The sequence below is a fragment of the Globicephala melas genome, chromosome 3 (genome assembly GCF_963455315.2).
Source record: "Globicephala melas chromosome 3, mGloMel1.2, whole genome shotgun sequence".
In the NCBI taxonomy this organism is placed as follows: Eukaryota; Metazoa; Chordata; class Mammalia; order Artiodactyla; family Delphinidae; genus Globicephala; species Globicephala melas.
In genome coordinates, this window is record NC_083316.1 from 52,311,067 (window position 1) to 52,332,556 (window position 21,490).

The window sequence follows — 21,490 nt, forward strand, 5'->3', positions numbered from 1 at the left end:
TATTTTTTCCTATTTCCAGGAGTTCTTTTTGTATTAGGGAGATTATTCTTTAGTGATTTGGTTTCAAGTATCATTCCTACTTTGTCATTTCTTCTTAGAAATTGTTTATGAGACTTGATTTTATAGAGATTTTTGATTTTTATATAGTTTAATTCCTCAAGTTTTTTCTTTTGTGACTTCTACATTATGAGTCTTAAAGGTAAAAAAATCTTTCCTATTCCAAGGTTATAATAAAATTCCCCCATTGCTGCTTCTTGTACTTCTATGCTTTTAATTTTTGCATTTACGTCTTTGATCCATTAGGAGTTTATCCTTGTTTGCCATATGGCACATTGATTCAATTTCATTTTATCTTTCTAAATGCTTCTTTGTTCTTCCAATATCATTATTAAAAACTCAATTTTCCTAACACTAATTTGATGTATTTCCTTTGTCATATACTAAATTTTTCTGTCTGTGTTGGAGTCTATTTCTGGGGCTTCTCTGCTGTTGGACTGGTTTGACTGATGATTTGTGTACCAGTAGTGCCCCATGCTTTTAATGATTCAGATTGTATAGCATTTTTAAATATTTACTAAGGCCCGTTCTTCCCCATACTCCTCATTGCTCTTTTTATGAGCTTTCTTGACCATTCTTGTGTGTTTATTTTTCTGTTTGAACTTGAGTTAGTTGTCTAGGCTCTAGAAATAAAACCTACTGATAATTTGTATTATAGTTGCATTACATTTATTAATTAGGGAAATTGATGAATAGATTATTAAAAAATAAAGCTTTACAAAGGTGAGTCTTTCTGTCCAGGAACATGGATGGCCTACTTATTCAGGCCATCCTTAGTGTTTTTTCATGAATGTTTCAATGTTTATTTCATACAGATTTTATGCATTTTCAGTTTATTTTTAGGTATGTTTTACTTCTTTGTTCTTGTAAATGAGGTCTTTTCTTTCATTATGTCATGTAATTGGAGCTTGTGTTTGTACATAGGAAGGATATTGATTTCTGTATGTATATATTTTCATCCCACTATCTTACTGATGGGTCCTAAGTTTTCAGTTGGTTTTCTGTGGTTTTCTAGGTATAGAAGAGAAACTTTTAAAAAGCTTTCCCCGGGTAGAAGGAGCATGTTTCCCAGCAGGGCTCTTTTGTTTATTTGTTTGTGGGTTATTATTTTTAGGTGAGAATAAAGGAAGGCATAGGATATTTAGGAGGTAGGCCAATTTTTTTTTTTTTTTAATACTTCGCTCATGAAAGTGAAAACTTTTCTCAGTTGTGAACTCAAAATAGACAAAAAGGTGTATTTATATTTGCAAAGTGTCCCTTCCTTCCCCATTCCTTTTACTTTAATCTGCATCCACCCTCTGTAAGTGATCAATTGTTTATCTTTCCTTGTGTTTCTTTTTGCAAAATTAAGCAGATACATGTATTTGAATTTCTCCTTTTCTTCACAAAAGACAGCATTCACTATCACTATATACACTGTGTGTGTGTGGGGGGGTCAGTGACTATACATACCCAGCCCCACTTCCATCCTGAGTTATTTTTTATTTATTTTTATTTTTTTAATTTAATTTAATTTTTTTAAATAGATCTTTATCGGAGTATAATTGCTTCACAATACTGTGTTAGTTTCTGTTGCACAACAAAGCGAATCAGCCATATGCATACACATGTCCCAATATCCCCTCCCTCTTGAGCCTCCCTCCCATCCTCTCTATCCCACCCCTCTAGGTTATTGCAAAGCACCGAGCCAATCTCCCTTTGCTATGCTGCTGCTTCCCAGCAGCCAACTATTTTACATTTGGTAGTGTATATATGTTGATGCTACTCTCACTTCGCCCCAGCTGTGCCTTCCCACCCTATGTCCTCAAGTCCATTTTCTATGTCTACCTCTTTATTCCTGCCCATCAGTACCATTTTTTTTTAGATTCCATATATATGTGTTAGCATATGGTATTTTTTTTTTTCTTTCTGACTTAACTTCACTCTGTATGACAGACTCTAGGTCTATTCACCTCACTACAAATAACTCAATTTCATTTCTTTTTATGGTTGAGTAATATTCCATTGTATATATGCGCCACATCTTCTTTATCCATTCACCTATCGATGGACATTTAGGTTGGTTCCATGTCCTGGCTATTGTAAATAGTGCTGCAGTGAACACTGTGGTACATGTGTCTTTTTGAATTATGGTTTTCTCAGGGTATCTGCCCAGTAGTGGGATTGCTGGGTCATATGGTAGTTCTATTTTTAGTTTTTTAAGGAACCTCCATACTGTTTTCCATAGTGGTTGTTATCAATTTACATTCCCACCAACAGTGCAGGAGGGTTCCCTTTTCACCACACCCTTTGCAGCATTTATTGTTTTTAGAGTTTTTGATAACGGCCATTCTGACAGCATGAGGTGATACCTCGTTGTAGTTTTGATTTGCATTTCTTTAGTAATTAGTGATGTTGAGCAGCTTTTCATGTGCCTCTTGGCCATCTGTATGCCTTCCTTGGTGAAGTGTCTATTTAGGTCTTCCGCCCATTTTTTAATAGGGTTGTTTATTTTTATGCTATTGAACTCCATGAGCTGTTTGTATATTTTGGAGATTAATCCTTTGTCTGTTGTTTTGTTTGCAAATATTTTCTCCCATTCTGAGGGTTGTCTTGTTTATGGTTTCCTCTGCTGTGCAAAAGCTTTTAAGTTTAATTTAATCCCATTTGTTTATTTCCGTTACTTTAGGAGGTGGGTCAAAAAAGATCTTGCTGTGGTTTATGTCAAAGAGTGTTTTTCCTATGTTTTCCTCTAAGAGTTTTAGTGTCTGGTCTTACATTTAAGTCTTTGATCCATTTGGAGTTTATTTTTGTGTATGGTGTTAGGGAATGTTCTAATTTCATTCTTTTACATGTAGCTGTCCAGTTTTCCCAGCACCACTTACTGAAGAGGCTGTCTTTTCTCCACTGTATATGTTCTTGCCTCCTCTGTCATAAATTACGTGCCCATATGTGCGTGGGTTTATCTATGGGCATTATATCCTGTACCATTGATCTGTATTTCTGTTTTTGTGCCAGTACCATACTGTCTTGATTACTGTGGCTTTGTGGTATAGTTTCAAGTCATGGAGCCTGATTTCTACAACTCCGTTTTTCTTTCTCAACATTGCTTTGGCTGTTTGGGGTCTTTTGTGTTTCCATACGAATTGTGAAATTTTTTGTTCTAGTTCTGTGAAAAATGCCATTGGTAGTTTGATAGGGATTGCATTGAATCTGTAGATTGCTTTGGGTAGTATAGTCATTTTCACAGTATTAATTCTTCCAATCCAAGAACATGGTGTATTTCTCCATGTGATTGTCATCTTTGATTTCTTTCACCAATGTTTTACAGTTTTATGAGTATAAGTCTTTTGCCTCCTTAGGCAGGTTTATTCCTAGGTATTTTTTTTTTGTTGCAATGGTAAATGGGAGTGTTTCTTTAATTTCTCTTTCTGATTTTTCATTGTTGGTGTATAGGAATGCCAGAGATTTCTGTGCATTAATTTTGTATCCTGCAACCTTACCAAATTCATTGATTAGTTCTGGTAGTTTTCTGGGGGCATCTTTAGGATTTTCTGTATATAGTGTCATGTCATCAGCAAACGATGACAGTTTTAATTCTTCTTTTCCAATTTGTATTCCTTTTATTTCTCTTTCTTCTCTGATTGCCGTGGCTAGGACTTCCAAAACTATGTCGAATAGGAGTAGCGAGAGTGTACATCCTTGTCTTGTTCCTGGTCTTAGTGGAAATGCTTTCAGTTTTTCACCATTGAGTATGATGCTTGCTGTGGGTTTGTGATAGGTGGCCTTTACTATGTTGAGGTAGGTTCCCTGTATGTCCATTTTCTGGAGAGTTTTTATCATAAATGGGTGTTGAATTTTGTCAAAAGCTTTTTCTGCATCTACTGAGATGATCATACAGTTTTTATTCCTTAATTTGTTAATGTGGTGTATCATATTGATTGATTCACGTATATTGAAGGATCCTTGCATCCCTGGGATAAATCCCACTTGATCATGGTGTATGATCCTTTTAATGTGTTGCTGGCTTCTGTTTGCTAGTATTTTGTTCAGGTTTTTTGCATGTATGTTCATCAGTGATATTGGTCTATAATTTTATTGTTTTGTGATACCTTTTTCTGGTTTTGGTATCAGGGTGATGATGGCTTTGTAGAATGAATTTGGGAGTGTTTCTCCCTCTGCACTTTTTTGGAAGAGTTTGAGAAGGATCAGTGTTAACTCTTCTCTAAGTGTTTGATAGAACTCGCCTGTGAAGCCATCTGGACCTGGAATTTTGTTGGAAGATTTTTAATTACAGTTTCAATTTCATTACTTGTGATAGGTCTGTTTATATTTTCTAATTTTTCCTGGTTCAGTCTTGGAAAATTGTTCGTTTCCAAGAATTTGCCCATTTCTTTGTGGTTGTCCATTTCATTGGCATACAGTTGTTTGTAGTAGTCTTTTGTAATCCTTTGTATTTCTGCAGCATCATTGTGTTTCTCCTTTTTCATTTCTAATTTCATTGATTTGTGTCCTCTCTTTTTTTCTTGATGAGTATCGCTAAGGGTTTATCAATTTTGTTTATCTTCTCAAAAAACCAGCTTTTAGTTTTATTGATCTTTGCTATTGTTTTCTTCGTTTCTATTTCATTTATTTCTGCACTTTTCTTATGATTTCTTTCCTTGTACTGACTTTGGGTTTTCTTTCTTCTACTTTCTCTAGTTGTTTTAAGTGTAGGGTTAGATTGTTTGAGATTTTTCTTGTTTCTTGAGGTGAGATTGTATTGCTATATACTTCCCTCTTAAAATTGCTTTTGCTGCGTCCCGTAGGTTTTGGGTCATCGTGATTTCATTGTAATTTGTTTCTATGTAGTTTTTGATTTCTTCAGTGATCTCTTGGTTATTTAGTAGTGCACTGTTTAGCCTCCATGTATTTGTGTTTTTTACAGTTTTTTTTCCTGTAATTGATTTCCAATCTCATAGCGTTGTGGTCAGAAGAGATGCTTGGTAGGATTTCAGTTTTCTTAAATGTTCTGAGGCTTGATTTGTGACCCAAAATGTGATCTATCCTGGAGACTGTTCCATGTGCAATTGAGAAGAAAGTGTATTCTGCCACTTTGGGGTGGAATGTTCTATAAATATCAATTAGATCTATGTGGTTTATTGTGTCATTTAAAGCTTGTGTTTCCTTATTTATTTTCTGTTTGGATGATCTGTCCATTAGTGTAAGTGGGGTGTTAAAGTCCCCTACTGTTATTGTGTTCCTGTCGATTTCTCCTTTCATGGTTGTTAGCATTTGCCTCATGTATTGAGGTGCTCCTCTGTTGGGTGCGTAAACATTTATAATTGTTATATCTTCTTCTTGGATTGATCCTTTGATCATTATGTAGTGTTCCTCCTTATCTCTATAATACTCTTTATTTTAAAGTCTATTTTATCTGATGCGAGTATTGCTACTCCAGCTTTCTTTTGATTTCCATTTGCATGGAATATCTGTTTTCATCCCTTCACTTTCATTCTGTATGTGTCCCTAGGTCTGAAGTACGTCTCTTATAGACACCATATATACGGGTCTTGTTTTTGCATCCATTCATCCAGTCTGTGTCTTTTGGTTAGGTCATTTAATCCATTTACATTCAAGGTTATAATCGATACGTATGTTTTTTTACCGTTTTCTTAATTGTTTTGTTTTTGTGGGTCTTTTTCTTCTCTTATGTTTCCCACTTAGAGAAGTTTCTTTAGCATTTGTTGTAAAGCTGGTTTGGTGGTGCTGAATTCGCTCAGCTTTTGCTTGTCTGTAAAGGTTTTAATTTCTCCATCGAATCTGAATGAGATACTTGCTGGGTAGAGTAATCTTGGTTGTAGGTTTTTCTCTTTCATCACTTTAAGTATATCCTGCCACTCCCTTTGGCCTGCACAGTTTCTACTGCAAAATCAGCTGATAACCTTATGGGGATTCCTTTGTATGTTATTTTTTGTTTTTCCCTTGCTGCTTTTAATATTTTTTCTTTGAATTTAATTTTCGTTAGTTTGAGTAATATGTGTCTTGGTGTGTTTTTCCTAGGGTTTATCCTGTATGGGACTCTCTGTGCTTCCTGGACTTGGGTGACTATTTCCATTCCCATGTTAGGGAAGTTTTCCATTATAATCTCTTAAAATATTTTCTCAGACCCTTTCTTTTTTTCTTCTTCTTCTGGGATGCCTGTAATTCAAATGTTGATGTGTTCAGTGTTGTCCCAGAGGACTCTGAGATTGTCTTCACTTCTTTTCATTCTTTTTTCTTTATTTTCCTCCTCAGTAGTTATTTCCACCATTTTGTCTTCCTGCTGTATTCATTCTTCTGCCTCAGTTATTCTGCTATTGATTCCTTCTAGTGTATTTTTCATTTCAGTTACTGTGTTGTTCATCTCTGTTTGTTCTTTAGTTCTTCTAGGTCTTTGTTAAACAATTTTTGTATTTTCTCAGTCCGTGCCTCCATTCTATTTCCAAGATTCTGGATCATCTTTACTGTCATTACTCTGAATTCTTTTTCAGGTATATTGCCTATTTCCTCTTCATTTATTTTGTCTTGTAGGTTTTTACCTTGCTCCTTCATCTGTGACATATTTTTTTGCCGTCTCATTTTTTTTTATGAGTGTGATTGTATTCCTGTCATACTGGTTGTTTGGCCTGAGGCTTCCAACACTCGAGTTCGTAGGCTATTGGGTAGAGCTGGGTCTTGGTGCTGAGATGAGGAACCCCATGAGACCTCACTCTGATGAATATTCCCTGGAGTCTGAGATTCTGTTAGTGCAGTGGTTCGGACTTGGAGCTCCCACCACAGGAGCTTTGGCCTGACCCCAGGCTCGTGGACCAAGATCCTGCACGCTGCCTGCGGTGCCCAAAAAATAAGAATAAATATAACAAAGTAAAAAATAAAATTAGACTAGGAAACTAACAGATATGTTCGGAAGAATATAAAAATAAAAATACAGATGAATCAACAACTGGAAGGTACATCAGTACCACAATAGTAAAAAAGGGGGAGGAGGGAAAAGAAAAAGAAAAAAAGGCGGGGGAGAGAGGTCTTGGCTGTGGAGGGTGGGGCCTAAGCAAAGGCGAGGTTTGGGTGGTGGGCGGGGCCAATGCTCAGGACCCCCAGGGCTGGAAGAGGCCCTGGGGGCTGTGGGGAGCTGGCTTTTAGGCCCAAGGAACAGAAGGGGCCCAGGAGTGCCCCCCACCCCTGGTCTCAGAGGGCAGGGAACCTCACCTGGGAGCCCAGCAGGCTTCCTGGGCTCGAGTGGGCAGGGCAAACACCCTCCTCTCCTTTCCCGCTCCTCCAGTCTGGGAGGGCCCCTCCCGCCTGCCTCTCCTGATGTCCCCAGCCTCCCTCCTATGCCCCCGAGGACCCATGTGTCCTGGAGGGGGTTTTGGAGGACAGGATTGGCCTGGGAGCTCAGTAGGCTCCCCGGGCCTGAGTGGGTGTGGCAGTCATCCGCTGCTTCCAGAGGGCTCCACCTCGCTGCCTTTCCTGATCTCTCGGCCTCCCTCCTATGCCCTCAGGACCCAAACTGCTTGGAGGGGGCTTTGGAGGGGAGGCACCAGCCTGGGAGCTCCGCAGGCTCCGTGGCCCGAGTGGGCCAGGCGATCACCCTCCATCCTCTTCTGCTCTTTCTGGAGGGTCCCTCCCCCCTGCCTCTCCTCATCTCCCCGGCCTCAGGGATGCCGATCCTGTCTGCCCTCCTCTTCTCCTCCCCCCTCAGTCCCCCTACATCCTACCGGTTCACTTTAGGGTTCCCCCCGTCTCCTTAGGCATCAGAGTCCCCCACCAGTGGCTGGCAGGCGCCCTCTGAGTTATTTTTTAAATTGAGGAGTAGTTTATGTAAAGTAAAATTCACCCTCAGTGCATTTCAGTGATTTTTTAGTAATTTTCATTGCATTTTTCTTAAGAGTTCACAGGGTTTTTTTGTTTGTTTGTTTTTGCGGTACGCGGGCCTCTCCCGTTGCGGAGCACAGGCTCTGGACGCGCAGGCTCAGTGGCCATGGCTCACAGGCCTAGCTGCTCCGCGGCATGTGGGATCCTCCCGAACCAGGGCACGAACCCGTGTCCCCTGCATCGGCAGGCGGACTCTCAACCACTGCGCGACCAGGGAAGCCCAAGAGTTCACAGTTCTGTGCAACCATCACTGCTGCTTAATTCCAGAACATTTTTTGTCACTTTGAAAGAAAGCCTGTACCCATTAGCAGTTACTCCCCATGGCTCCTTACAGCTACGAATCTACTTACTGTCTCTGTGGATTTGCTTGTTATGGACATTTCATATAGAGTCATATAACATGTGTGGCCTTTTTTTTCCCTAATATTTATTTATTTATTTGGTTGCACTGCGTCTTAGTTGTGGGAGGTGGGCTCCTTAATTGCGGCTCCAGGGTTCCTTAGTTGCAGCTCACCAGCTCCTTAGTTGTGGCATGCGAAATCGTAGTTGCAGCATGCATGTGGGATCTAGTTCCCTGACCAGGGATCAAACCCGGGCCCCCTGCATTGGGAGCATGGAGTCTTATCCACTGCGCCACTGGGGAAGTCCCTGTGCGGTCTTTTGTATCTGACTTCTTTGACTAAATGTAACATTTTCAAGGTTCATGCATATTGTAGCATTAATCAGTACTTCATTCCTTTTTAGGGGTGAATAATATTCCACTATGGATAAAACCAGGTTTTGTTGTTTAACCATTCATTAGTTGATGGACATTTAGTATTGTTTCCATTTTTTTGCTGTTATAAATAATGCTGCTATGAACATTTGTGTACAACTTTTGATGTGGACATGTTTTTGTTTCTATACCTAGGAGTTGTAATTGCTGAGTCATATAGTAATCCTCTCTTTATCTTCTTGAGAAACTGCGAAATTGTTTTCTGAAGTGGTTGCATTATTCTGTATTCCCATCGGCAATGTACAAGTGTTCCAGTTTCTCCACATGCTCACTGACACTTGTTATTGTCTGTGTGTAATGGTATCTTGTTAGGGTTTTGATTTGCATTTCTCTAATGATTAGTGATATTGGGCATCTTTTCATGTGGTTATTGACCATTTGTGTATCTACTTCAGAGAAATGTCTATTCTAGTCTTTTGCCCATTTTGAATTAGATAATTTGGTTTTTTGTTAAGTTTTAGTTCTTTATATTCTGGTTGTTAATCCCTTACCAGATAATATGATTTCCATGTATTTTTTTCCTATACTGTGGGTTGTGTTTTCACTTTCTTTGAGTAAGTATCCTTTGATGCACAAAAGTTTTTTAATTTTGATGAATTCGAATTTATCTGTTTTTTTCCTTTCATTGCTTTTTGCTGTCATAGCCAAGAAATCATTGCCAAAACCAGTGTCATGAAGATTTTCCCCTGTGTTTTCTTCTAAGGGTTTTACAGTTTTAGTTTATATATTTAGGTCTTTGATCCATTATGAGATAATTTTTACATATGGTGTAAGGTAAGAGTCTAAAACTTCATTCTTTTGCATGCGGATGTCCAGTTTTCCTAGCAACATTTGTTGAAAAGCTTGTCCTTTCCCTATTGAATGGGTCTTGGCACCCTTATCAAAAATCATTTGACCATACATGTGACCATATATTTCTGTCTTTTCCATTGGTCTGTAAGTCTCTCCTTATGCCAGTACTACACTGTTTTGATTCCTGTAGTTTTGTAGTAAGTTTTAAAACCAGGGATTGTGTGTCTTCCAATTTTGTTGTTAAAGATTGTTTTGGCTATTTGATGTCCCTGGAGATCCTGTGGTTTTTAGGATGGGTTTTACTTTTTCTGCCAGCAGTGCCAATGGGATTTAGATAGGGATTGCATTGAATTTGTAGATCACTTTGGATACTATTGTTATCTTAACTCTAAGTCTCCTGATCCAAGAACATGGGATGTTTTTCCATTTATTTATGTCTTTATTTCTTTTCAGCAAATTTTTTGCCTTTTTGGTTAAATTTATGCCTAAGAATCTCATTCTTTTTTTTTTTTTTTTTAAATATATTTATTTATTTATTTTTGGCTGCTTTGGGTCTTTGTTGCTGCACGTGGGCTTTCTCTAGTTGTGGCGAGCGGGGGGTACTCTTTGTTGTGGTGTGCGAGCTTTTCATTGCGGCAGCTTCTCCTGTTGTGGAGCACGGGTTCTAGAGCTCAGGCTCGGTAGCTGTGGTGCACGGGCTTAGTTGCTCCGTGGCATGTGGGATCTTTTCAGACCAGGGCTCAAACCTGTGTCCCCTGCGTTGGCAGGTGGATTCTTAACCAGTGCACCACCAGGAAGGTCCCAAGAATCTCATTCTTTTTGATGTAGTTGTTTCCTTGGCTTTAAGAGTTGTATATAAAGATATACGTACATAAATAATGTAGCAAATGTATTTTTCTTTTGAATATGCTATTAGTGGTTTTTGTTTTGTTTTTTTGCTTTGCAAAAGTTTATGTAGGCATACTAATGAATCTTTTATTTTATCGTACCTGGAATTTTATTTATGGCTAAAAAAATCTTCCCCTTCACTCAAGTTAGAAAGAAATTTATTCATGTTTTCTTCTAGTACTTGTATTGTTTCATGTAAAAAATTTAGGTCTCTAATCCATTTGGATTTATTTATTTATTTATGTGAATGAGATATGGACCCAGTTTTGTCTGTTTCCAAATAATAATCCAGTTGTCCCCAAGTCTTTTATTTATAAAAGACAAAATTTGCCCCAGTGATTTGAGATGCCACCCCTTTGTTTTATTGAATTTTCATAGGTACTTGGTTGGATCTGTTTCCTAAGTGTTTTTATTTGTTCCCCTGGTCTTTGTGTTTATTTTTAAAATATTCATAATTAAGACAAAAAGGTTTAGAATTCCATATTAAGGCTAATTATTTTGAATAGAAGGTGTCTGTTATGCTTCTGATAGGAAATGCATCGTTTTTTTCCCTCTAATTTTAAGGATATGTAATTTTTACAAATGGAACTTGTTCATTCCATCTTCTGCTTAATGTTTGCTCTTGAATTGGTGGATGGGCCTTTTTTGTAATTGTGAATGAGAGGGGAGGGCACATGGCATAATTGGTTATTTGAAGTTCCATGTTTTCCTAGAAGTCATTCAGCCTTACCTGAGAGCCATATCTGATTCTTTATCATTTTTATTCTTTTCTGTTTATTCATTTTTTACTTTGAAAAGATGGGTAAAAAAATATTATATATTTTGTTTTGTTTTATCCTGATTACAGTAGATAAATAAACCTTGAATGTTTCAAAACTAAGAAATTGATAATACAGAATTGTGTTTTATGTGAACACTTGGTGGCCTCTGCGGTAATGACTTGTGTGTCGAAAAAATTAACTGGGTGTGGGGTGGAGTTAGGTGGGCTACAGGACTCATTTATGTTATTTGGTCCACCAGGTTACTGATACGCTTGTTTACAGTGCATTAATGTTAGGTAAGAATATTTTGTCAACATTATAGTGGGTGTTTACTGTTTTAGAAGTTAATGACATATTATTAATATTCTTATAGCAGAAATAAGAAGGATAAAAAGAGAGAAAAAGAAAGGGACCACATCAGTGAAAGAAGAGAGAGAGAACGTTCAGCCTCTACAAGAAAGAGTTGTAATGACAGAGATGGGAAGGAAAAGGTGGAGAAGAACAATACTTCACTTAAAGTAAGAAAGTCGTTCAGTGTTTAGGGTTTGAATAATTAATGTTTGAGATTGTTCTTTATTGCATAGAGGTAATTTTATACTACCAGTGCCTTGTATGTTTTTGGTGCTATTTGTTAAATTGGTAGTTTTTTAACCTAATTTTTGAAGATAACTAATTAATGTAATGTTTACTAGTGTAAACAATTGCATTCCTTATTTTAGAGAATCACAGAATGGCATACAATAAAAATTTTAACTATGTACTGGAATATTTTTACTTCTTGCTATTTTCCTCACTATATTTGTTTTAGCAAATTTGACAGGTGATGTTATCATTGGTTTTGTAATATATACCAAAGTTAGGTTTGTTGAATTAGAATAATTAATGGAAAACCAAATTCCACCAGGTAAGGGTTTTTGTTTTGTTTTCCTCCATTTATTTTTTTTGATAAAATATTTTAAGTACTTGTGAATTAGGTTAATTCCCTTATTATACTGGTAAGTATATTTGTGTTTGGAAATCAGTTATGAGTTCTGAAGCTTTTATCTTACAGTCTTATTTATTCCCATACTGATAGAGGTTTATCATCATTGTAAGTAACATTGATAATATCTCCTGAGCACTTAATACATTCCAGGCACTGTTCCACATGTTCTCATTTAATTCTCCGTTAAGTTGAGAGCTGAATTTGGACTGTTCTTAAACAGTCTTTGGTAGGAGGAATAGTGATTTCCTTTTCTACATTCCCTTGTTTTTGCTTCTTTGGTATCCAGATTACAAATCTGTCCTGGCATCTATGGGAACTGTTTTACTTTCAGCCGATCAGTTCCACCTTTCAAGTCAGTCAGCAACGTTTGTTGAATTCTTTCCTAGAGTTTCTATTTACCTATTTTGTTCTAACCTAATCTCCATAGATTGTCCTATCTTTTATTAGAAGTACAAAGGACATATTGATACGTTTGTATATACTATTTATATGAAGATGTAATGAGAGATAACACCCAGTTTGACTAATTCACAAAAGATAGTTTTAGCCAGAACTAGATGTAGTAGCAGACAAGTCTTGAGAAAAATATTAAATGTATACCTAAATATTCATTGTAGGAGAAGGAGCACAATAAAGAACCAGATTCAAGTGTGGGAAAAGAAGTAGATGACAAGGATGCACAAAGGACTGAGGAAAACAAAGTACAGCAAAATGGGAATTGTCAACCAAATGAAGAAAACCTCTCTACCAAAACAGAAGCAGTATAGGACCTACAAATGCACCTCTAAACACACGCTGGAATAGAATCCAAAGCTTTGAATTCTCTCAACAAGATGTTAAACAGTGAAGAAATCCAGTAGAGCATAAAGATATGAGCTAACAGCTTTTTTAGTTGTTAGGTGACTTTGTGGCCATCTTGTTACTGAGTAAGAAAATAAAGCATGGACATCGTGAAAATAACAGGTGTTACCCAAACTCCTCATCTTCTAAAAGCTGTGCATTTCCATGGTGGCTGACACACTTGTCATGTGGTTTGTTAAGTGTTTGCGAAGAACCATTAAAATAAATGGGACATTAAAGATCTAAATTTGTACTATCCATTAAAGACTGGAGATAAGCATTGGAGGCTCTTTTAAAAAATGCTAGTAACTGATTTTGTATTGTTTTACTTTTTTTTTAATTTCAGTATATTACAGATTGATGATGTGCTTGAAATTGGTGCAAATATATACACACCCTTGTAAGTGCGGAGTATGTAAGAAGTTTTAACATTGACTTCACAGGATTTACAGTGATTGTGTTAAATTCTCACTATTGTGTTTTCTTTTGCTCACTGTTTAGGACAGCAGTTTTTCTTTAAAATAGTTTTACAGATTAAAGTTGCTTACATGAGTGGATTAAAAACCAGCTGACAATGCATGCTACTGTTCTTTTTCAAAAGGAAGAACAACTGTGTTGAATACTAATAATATATTAGTATTCAGTGTTCAGAATCATTGGGTCTTCCCACAAAGTAACCATTTCTTTTTGAACTCTTTTGACATTTCCAAGCTTATTATGAACAGTATCACAGTGTGTGTTGTCAGTTGTAGGTGGCAAAGGTGCCATTTATAATAAGAAAACTGGGTTTTCAAAATGGGCTATGGGAGCACAAGCTGAAGCTTTAGTGCCTTCTACAATGTGGTATACTGTTTTCTAGAATTTTATATGGACTAGTCATCCTCAATTCATATGGAATTTAGATGGATATTCCATTCCCTCCCATAGAGAAGTGTGAAAGTGGTATGTCAGAAGAGCTTCTTACTTGGTTCACTTAATATGAGAGGGAAGTGTGTTTTCAAGAATGACTTTAGAGCTTAAAACAGCAATGCAGTTTTGGGACCATCAGTTTCATACTGTGATAATTGAAAATGAAGCAGCATGTTCTTATTTTACTTAAAGCAGAACGCTTTAGTTGTCTACATTGGATGGCCTTAATTATTACCTCTCAATCATCTTCTCATAAATGATGTGCAGAAATTGTACTTAAAGGAGAACATATGAGTTTGTCTTATGTGTAAGGATGTGTTTACTTAAGCTTAAAATATAGGTCATCCGACATTGTTAGGCACACTTTTTGCAGAAAGTATACAAGTAGTAAAATGACAACATTGCTAATATTTTCCCCCAGAACACAACTCATAGTTTCAGAACTCTTTTCATTGTTGTATTTCCAAAAGTTATACCTTTTAATTAGCATGTTATTTAAAAAATCAAGTATAATTAGTTTAATGCAGTCTAATACAATCAAATTACTCAGTTGCCTTACCTCATGGGAAGAGTTACTTATAGATTTAAAAAGCTGAGTAGCACATCAGTTACTTGGTTTCAACTTGCGTTTTCTTTTAATGTTAATGCTATTGAAATTTAAGTATTTGGTGAAGAATGGAAAGAATTGCCCTTATTGCAAGTAATGAAGCCTGGTTTGATTATGAAGCTGCTTAATTACTCCTCATGTGTTCAGAATTACTGTTTCTTTTTTTCCTTTTTTTCACTGTGTACATTAAAATTTTTGAAAATGCTTTACTATGTAAAGTATAGATGGTCATTTTAATCATTCAACCACATACGGTTGGCTGGTAAACAGCTTATTTTGATATAAGAATGCTTGGGTGTATATGGAAAGATTGTGAAGGAGTGTGTGTGTCTTGCATCAAAGCTTCTTATTTATGATATGTAAGTAGAATAGAGCAAATGTTGTTTGAATCTTTGTTATTTTTAGTACTGTTTCTCTAATAAAGCTACATATTTTAGAGGAAAGTATTTGTTCATGCATTTCAAAACAGCATCTTAGGTTTGTCCTGTTCTTGTTTTAGCTGGCATAGAAATTGTTTTGATATGGAGAGTGCATGTTTGTGTGGTGTGTAAAGCCATCATTTAAAGTTTGAGTATTTTCTTGTACTCTGGACTCTATTAAATGTTTTTTATGTTGGTAATTAACATAGTTATTTGGTTCCTGCTGCCAGTTATTTTTCTTGATGAGGTTTATTCATCTTTAAAACAGTCATACTAATCTTAACAGACACTGATTTATAAAAATTGGGCATGAATAGGAATACAAGAGATCCGGAGAAAGTGAAATCATTTTCTTAAACAGGCTTATGGAAGCAAAGCTTTCTAGGGTCTAGAGGTACTGGAGGGAAGGAGGGAGTGTGTGAGTGTGTGTGTGTGTTGTGTGTAAGACAGAGAGAGAGAGACATCTTTTTCTCTTTGTTCACTTTTAAGAGCTGATATGTTTTCTTTTATTTTTTTCTTGTAAGGTATTTTTTTATTTCTTTAAAACTGTCTCTTTCATCCCAGGTAGATATTGTCAGGAAAACTTGAGGTAAGGCCAAGAAGACAGCCATTTTACACTTAATACCTTCTGTAAATTATCTTTTTCATCTTGATTATATAGCGAGTACATTCTGTTCCTTAAATTGTAGTTGCTATTCATCATTCTAGACAAATTCTCTTGGTCCTCTTGTTCTTGCTTTTCAGCATTGTGCACTTAACTGGTAATAAAAGATGGTCCTTCATAAGCTAGCCAGTTTCATGAGAGGAAACAAGTATAAAACCCTCAACTTCTACAGCTATCTCATTATTTTCCATTGAATCTAATTAACTTATAGTTACGAACACACTAGTCAGCTTGTGATTTTTCTGTTTAGAATCATTTTTTCCAACAAGGGGTTCAGTATATGCTGTGTTGATCTTTAGAAGTATCATAGAGACTTAAATTTTGACATGCCTCAATTAAAAGTAAAAACCGGCATTTAGAATCAATTTTTTTTTTTGTCAAGAAAATAATTTCTTTTGTGGTATTAGTCATCTTCAGGATGCTCATTCATTCCTATATATAGGTTGCTACCTTTGAAATTAAAAAAAAAAAAAACACCTTGAGCCAAATCTGGTCTCAACTGAAGATATTCAAATTTAAGGATTATAATATATACTAATGGCTTTTAAAAGTTTTTTAAAAACCTATTTGGAATAGTATGATTTGGTTTAAATCTTTAGTAGTTGAATTAGCAGTTAAAATGAATTCTTTTTGAGGGATGCATTAAGTAACATTTCAGTGGGACATTTCTTATATTTTCATTGGAAGATAGTATCTGGTTTTAACTGGGTAAGTTATGAAGTAGAGCTGTTTCCACAAAGTAATTATGTTCCTTATGTGTTTTAAATATTTTTTTAAAAAAATTCACTGCCTATATACTTAGATGTTCTCATGTTTATTTACTAATGTAATAGTCATTTAAAATTAAATTGTTTATTTTCAAATCTCAGAAGTTAGTGCTCTCAAAGGGCTAAATGATATTTCTGGAAGCAGGAGTCGAGTATAAATGTAATAAAATAATCTTTTAAAATAAAATTCACTTCCCTACTTAAACTTGGGTTTGTGGGTGAATTTGTTTTTCTTAAATACACTTTTATTGGTGATTCTGCCAAAGAGTGGTACATTATTTTAAAAATAAAAGCTAAAGCTGAAGGTAGGTTGGATTTAGTAACTAATAACTAGATTTCTTTCTATTCCATTTAAGGTACTTTTATAGTTTCTAGCAATTAATTTATTATAATTGTTTATATATAATACATTTCTTAACATACTGTTCTTAAAAGCAGATTTTTAGCCTGTTGCCTGATTTTAAATTTACTTTGTATCTAGCTAACATTTTAATTTTGAGAATTGCCAACTTTTGTAAAACTTCACAAATTTTACCATTAAGATTTATTTTCCAAGGATTGGAGTAGAATAATAGTTCTCTCCATTCTTGATTAACTTTTGTTTGCTAGATAGATAATTTCTTAACTGTATATGTAAGTTCAAACTCATGAAATTCATGCTGAATTAGAGTTGAAGAGATTGAGTTCCACCAGTTTAAGGTTAGTGGTAGGCAAAAAACTGTTAGGAAACACGCTACAGAATTCTCTGATTTCCACAGAAGGTTACATTTGGGTGTACTGTGTAGTTGTATAGGTAGTTAAATTTAATAGTTAAATATGACTCTCCTTCATCTTAATTAGGTTAATACAGTAGTGCTATTCTTTACATAATGCTATGGATTATCAAGGGAAGGGTTCAAAATGTAAACAAAAAGGTGCTGCATAGGTGGTGTATATTATGTGAGTAGGACTACTTCCATATGATACTAGTAAACATTTATCAGATGCTGCTGCTATTGTGTTGCTATATTTTTAATAAAATGAAAATCTTGAAATCTTTCCACTGTTGAGTAGTAATTTCACCGAATTCTAATGTATTTGCATATTTACAGCTTATTTTTATAACTGAAAGGTTTGGTAACAGCCTCTTTAGGGTTCAAAATTACCACCAAAATAGAGGTTTTTGATCATTGGGTGTACTTCATGTTGTGTGGCAATAACTCTAGTCAGAGCTTTGCATCTCCAGCATTTTGTAGTGTTCCAGTAAGTGATAGCAGCTCTTTGAATCTCCCTTTTGTTTTCAGAATCAACTTTTTACTATGGTATTTGCACAATGAAAATTGCCACTACTTGTCTTTTAACAGCAAGTGGAATGCCTTCTCCAGTATTATCAAAAGTATAACTCTCCATTTGGTAAATGAGCTGTGTACTTGGGGTGGTCATTTAAGTGAGACAGCCTATTTGAAGTGTCTCTTTAAAAAAAAAAAACATTGGCTATCAGATATGTAAATTCAGAACCCTGTATGACCTGGTGGTTTAGCTGGTGCAGAGATGGTGAGGCTGTCACTGATTTCTCTGTGTAGGCCTTCTGTTTTAGCTGCCTTCTGTGGTTAAACTATGAGCCATTTTGGTTTCCAGATGTGTTGAACTACATGGGGTGAGGATGAGTTGGGGGTGAGAGAGGAGAGATCCTTGCCAATAATGAGTTTGAACTACTCCAGGTGTGACCTCCACAGGACTTCCTAAAGGAATGCCAGATTGGAGTAGCAGCCACATTTGACAGTAGACTTCCAGACAAAATGTCTCTTATGTTGTATTATTTTTGTTATGAATGATTTCTAAATAGTAATTAAAGAGTATAATTAGAGTACATTTAGTTTTTATAATGATGATTTTCTTACCTTGGAAAAATAAGATTCACTGAAAAAGTCTCTTAAAAAGTATGTCACTCTGGGGCTTCCCTGGTGGCGCAGTGGTTGAGTCCGCCTGCCAATGCAGGGGACGCGGGTTCGTGCCCCGGTCCGGGAAGATCCCACATGCCGCAGAGCGGCTGGGCCCGTGAGCCGTGGCCGCTGAGCCTGCGCGTCCGGAGCCTGTGCTCTGCAATGGGAGAGGCCACAACAGTGAGAGGTCCGCGTACCGCAAAAAAAAAAAAAAAGTATGTAGTAATAGCCACAGTATGAAAATCAGAGGTGGTAAATGGAATCAGTTACACAGGCATGACTTCTAGTACTGTTTTTCCTTCTACTGAGCTCCAGTCCTTCTGATTAGTGTAGCACCTAACACAAAGAACTCACTGATTATTAGCTATTACATTACTGGATATCTTACCAGCACCATTTATCCTGTTCCAAACAAAACATTCAATTTCCAATACGAGGTCTATGCCTCTGCTCCTTACTGTTTTTCACTAGAACTGACATCTTTTCACTTCAGGCCTTTTTCCAAATTCTATTCAACATAAGTTTGTTACTTGATTAAATTCCTTTCAATTGGTCTATAATTTTGGAATGTCTTTCTTGTTTTAGTATACAGGTCATGCTGGCCTGAGAGAATTGAGTTGGACGTTGTTCCCTCTTGAATTTTCTGAAGAAATTTGTGTCATGTTCACTGTTTCTTTCATAAATATTAGGTAGAATTCCCCAGGAAAACCAACCTGAGCCTGGAATTTCCTTTTCACGATACAAATTCAACATTAAAAATAGATTTAGGGCTATTCTTGAGTGAGTTTTGGTGTTCTTTGTCTTCTAAGGAATGTGTCCGTTTTATCTAAGTTGTTGAATTTGTCAGCATAAAGTTGTTTATGACATTCTCTTATTTCAATATATGTGAGATCTATAGTGATAGCCTCTCTCATTCCTAATATTGTTATTTAATGTCTTTCTCTTTTTATCCTGATGAGTTAGGCTAGAGATTTATCAGCTTTATTTTCTCCAGTAATCAGATTTTGTTTTCATCAGATTTTCTCTTTTTTTCTGCTTTTTATTTCACTGATTTCTACTCATTATTTCTTTCTTCTGTTTATTTCCACTTAGTTTGCTCTTCTTTTTTTCTTCTTCTTAGTTTGAAGTGTGAGCTGGCATCACTGACTTGAGACCTTTTTTTTTTAACCATTTAAAAATTGAAGTACAGTTAATTTACAATGCACTAGTTTCAGACATACATCAGAGTGATTCATTTTATATATATAAACATATATCTTTTTTAGATTCTTTTCCATTTAGGTTATTACAAGATATTGAGAGACCTTCCCTAATAGAGGTATTTTAGTGCTATAAATTTCCCTCTAAGCATTGCTTTTGCTGCATTCCAACAAATTTTGATACGTTGTGTCTTCATTTTCATTCAGTTCAAGACACTTCATGATTTTCCATTTGGCATTGTCTTTGATCCACAGGTTATTTTAAATGTGTGTTAAATATGTGTTTTAAATATTCCCAAATATTTGGGAATTTCCAAGATCTTTGTTACTGATTCCTAACTTAATTCCATTGTGGTTAGGAAATAGTTCTTACGGTTTGATTCCTTTTAAATTGTCTAAAACTTGCTTTTTGGCCCACAAATGATACAGCTTCATAAATGTTCCATGTGCTCTTGAGAAGAATGTATCTTCTGGCAGTTGTTTGGTGAAAATCTATAATGCCAGTTAGGTCATGTTTGTTGATGGGGGTGTTCAAGTCTTCTATATTCTTTTTTTTTTTTTTTTTTTTTTTGCGGTACACAGGCCTCTCACTGTTGTGGCCTCTCCTGTTGTGGAGCACAGGCTCCGGACGCGCAGGCTCAGCGGCCATGGCTCACAGGCCTAGCCGCTCCACGGCATGTGGGATCTTCCCGGACCGGGGCACGAACCCGTGTCCCCTGCATCGGCAGGCGGACTCTCAACCACTGCGCCACCAGGGAAGCCCAAGTCTTCTATATTCTTACTGATTTTCTGTCTGCCATTGCCTGTCATCACTCATTATCTGTCAATTAATTAGTAAGAGGTCTTGGAATCCCCAACTAGATTGTGGATTTATTTCTCATTTCAGTTCTATCTGTTTCATATGTATTTTGAAGCTGTTATTAGGCTCATAAATGGGGTTGTTATGTTCTCATATTGACCTTTTTATCATTATTAATATTACTCTTTTTATTCCTGGTAATATTCTTTGCTTTGAAATATTTTTCTTATATTAATGCTAGCAGTCTAGTTTAAAAATTAAAAAAAAAGCCATTAGCATGGTGTTATCTTCCTTCATCCTTTCACTGTTTTTATATTTAAAGGGTACTTCTTGTGGGCCTCATGTAGTTTGGTCTTGCTTTTTTAAAATCCAGTCTGACGACCTCCGCTTTAGTTGGAGTGTTTAGACCAGTTACATTGAATGTGGTTATGGATTTCATTGGGTTTAAATCTGTCAACTTGCTGTTTATCCTCCATTTATCTCCTCTGTTTTTGTTTGTATTTTCCTCTTGATCTGCCTTCTTTTGGACTCAGTACTGATTATTCCATTTCATCATCTCTGTTGGCTTATTAGCTATAATTCTTTAAGTTTTGAGTGGCTTTAGGGTTTACTCTATGTGTGTATTTTCATTTATCACAGTGTATGTGTAAGTTAGTTTACCATTTCATGTATAGTGTAAGAACTTTGCAATAATATTCTTTCATTTTCCCACTCTCAGGTTTGTGCTGTTTTTGTCATGCATTTTACTTAAAACGTGTCAAAATGTCCATAATATGGTGTAATTTTTTTTTCCTTTAAACAGTCAATTTTAAAGAGATTTTAAAGAAGAAGAAAAAAGTCTCTTCTGTTTCCCCACAGATTTACAATTTATGGTGCTTTTCATTCCTTTGTGTATATTCATATTTCTTTATTTTTTGGCTGCATTGGGTCTTTGTTGCTGCACGTGGGCTTTGTCTAGTTGTGGTGAGCAGGGGCTACTCTTTGTTCCGGTGCCCGGGCTTTTCATCGTGGTGGTTTCTCTTGTGGAGCACAGGCTCTGCGTGTGTGGGCTTCAGTAGTTGCAGCATGCGGGCTCAGTAGTTGTGGCCTGTGGGCTTAGTTGCTCTGCGACATGTGGGATCTTCCTGGATCAGGGATTGAACCCGTGTACCCTGCATTGGCAGGTGGATTCTTAACCACTGTAGCACCAGGGAAGTCCTCATATTTCTACTTGGTACTATTTTCATTCTGACTG

General features: G+C 36.3%; 1 protein-coding gene across 4 annotated transcripts in view; it reads left to right on the top strand.

Moving 5' to 3' along the window:
• SREK1 (splicing regulatory glutamic acid and lysine rich protein 1) overlaps positions 1-17,376 on the top strand; it is a 55,836-nt gene extending 38,460 nt beyond the window's left edge. For 3 of the 4 annotated variants that reach the window (XM_030844561.2, XM_070045142.1, XM_030844607.3), the window contains 2 exons: positions 11,519-11,663; positions 12,748-17,376. In XM_030844561.2, coding sequence (XP_030700421.1) covers positions 11,519-11,663; positions 12,748-12,897 — 295 coding nt within the window. In that variant the 3' untranslated portion in view covers positions 12,898-17,376. The remainder of the gene's footprint in view (positions 1-11,518; positions 11,664-12,747) is intronic. The other variant, XM_030844568.2, reaches the window with a different exon arrangement.
• Positions 17,377-21,490: the final 4,114 nt, after the last annotated feature.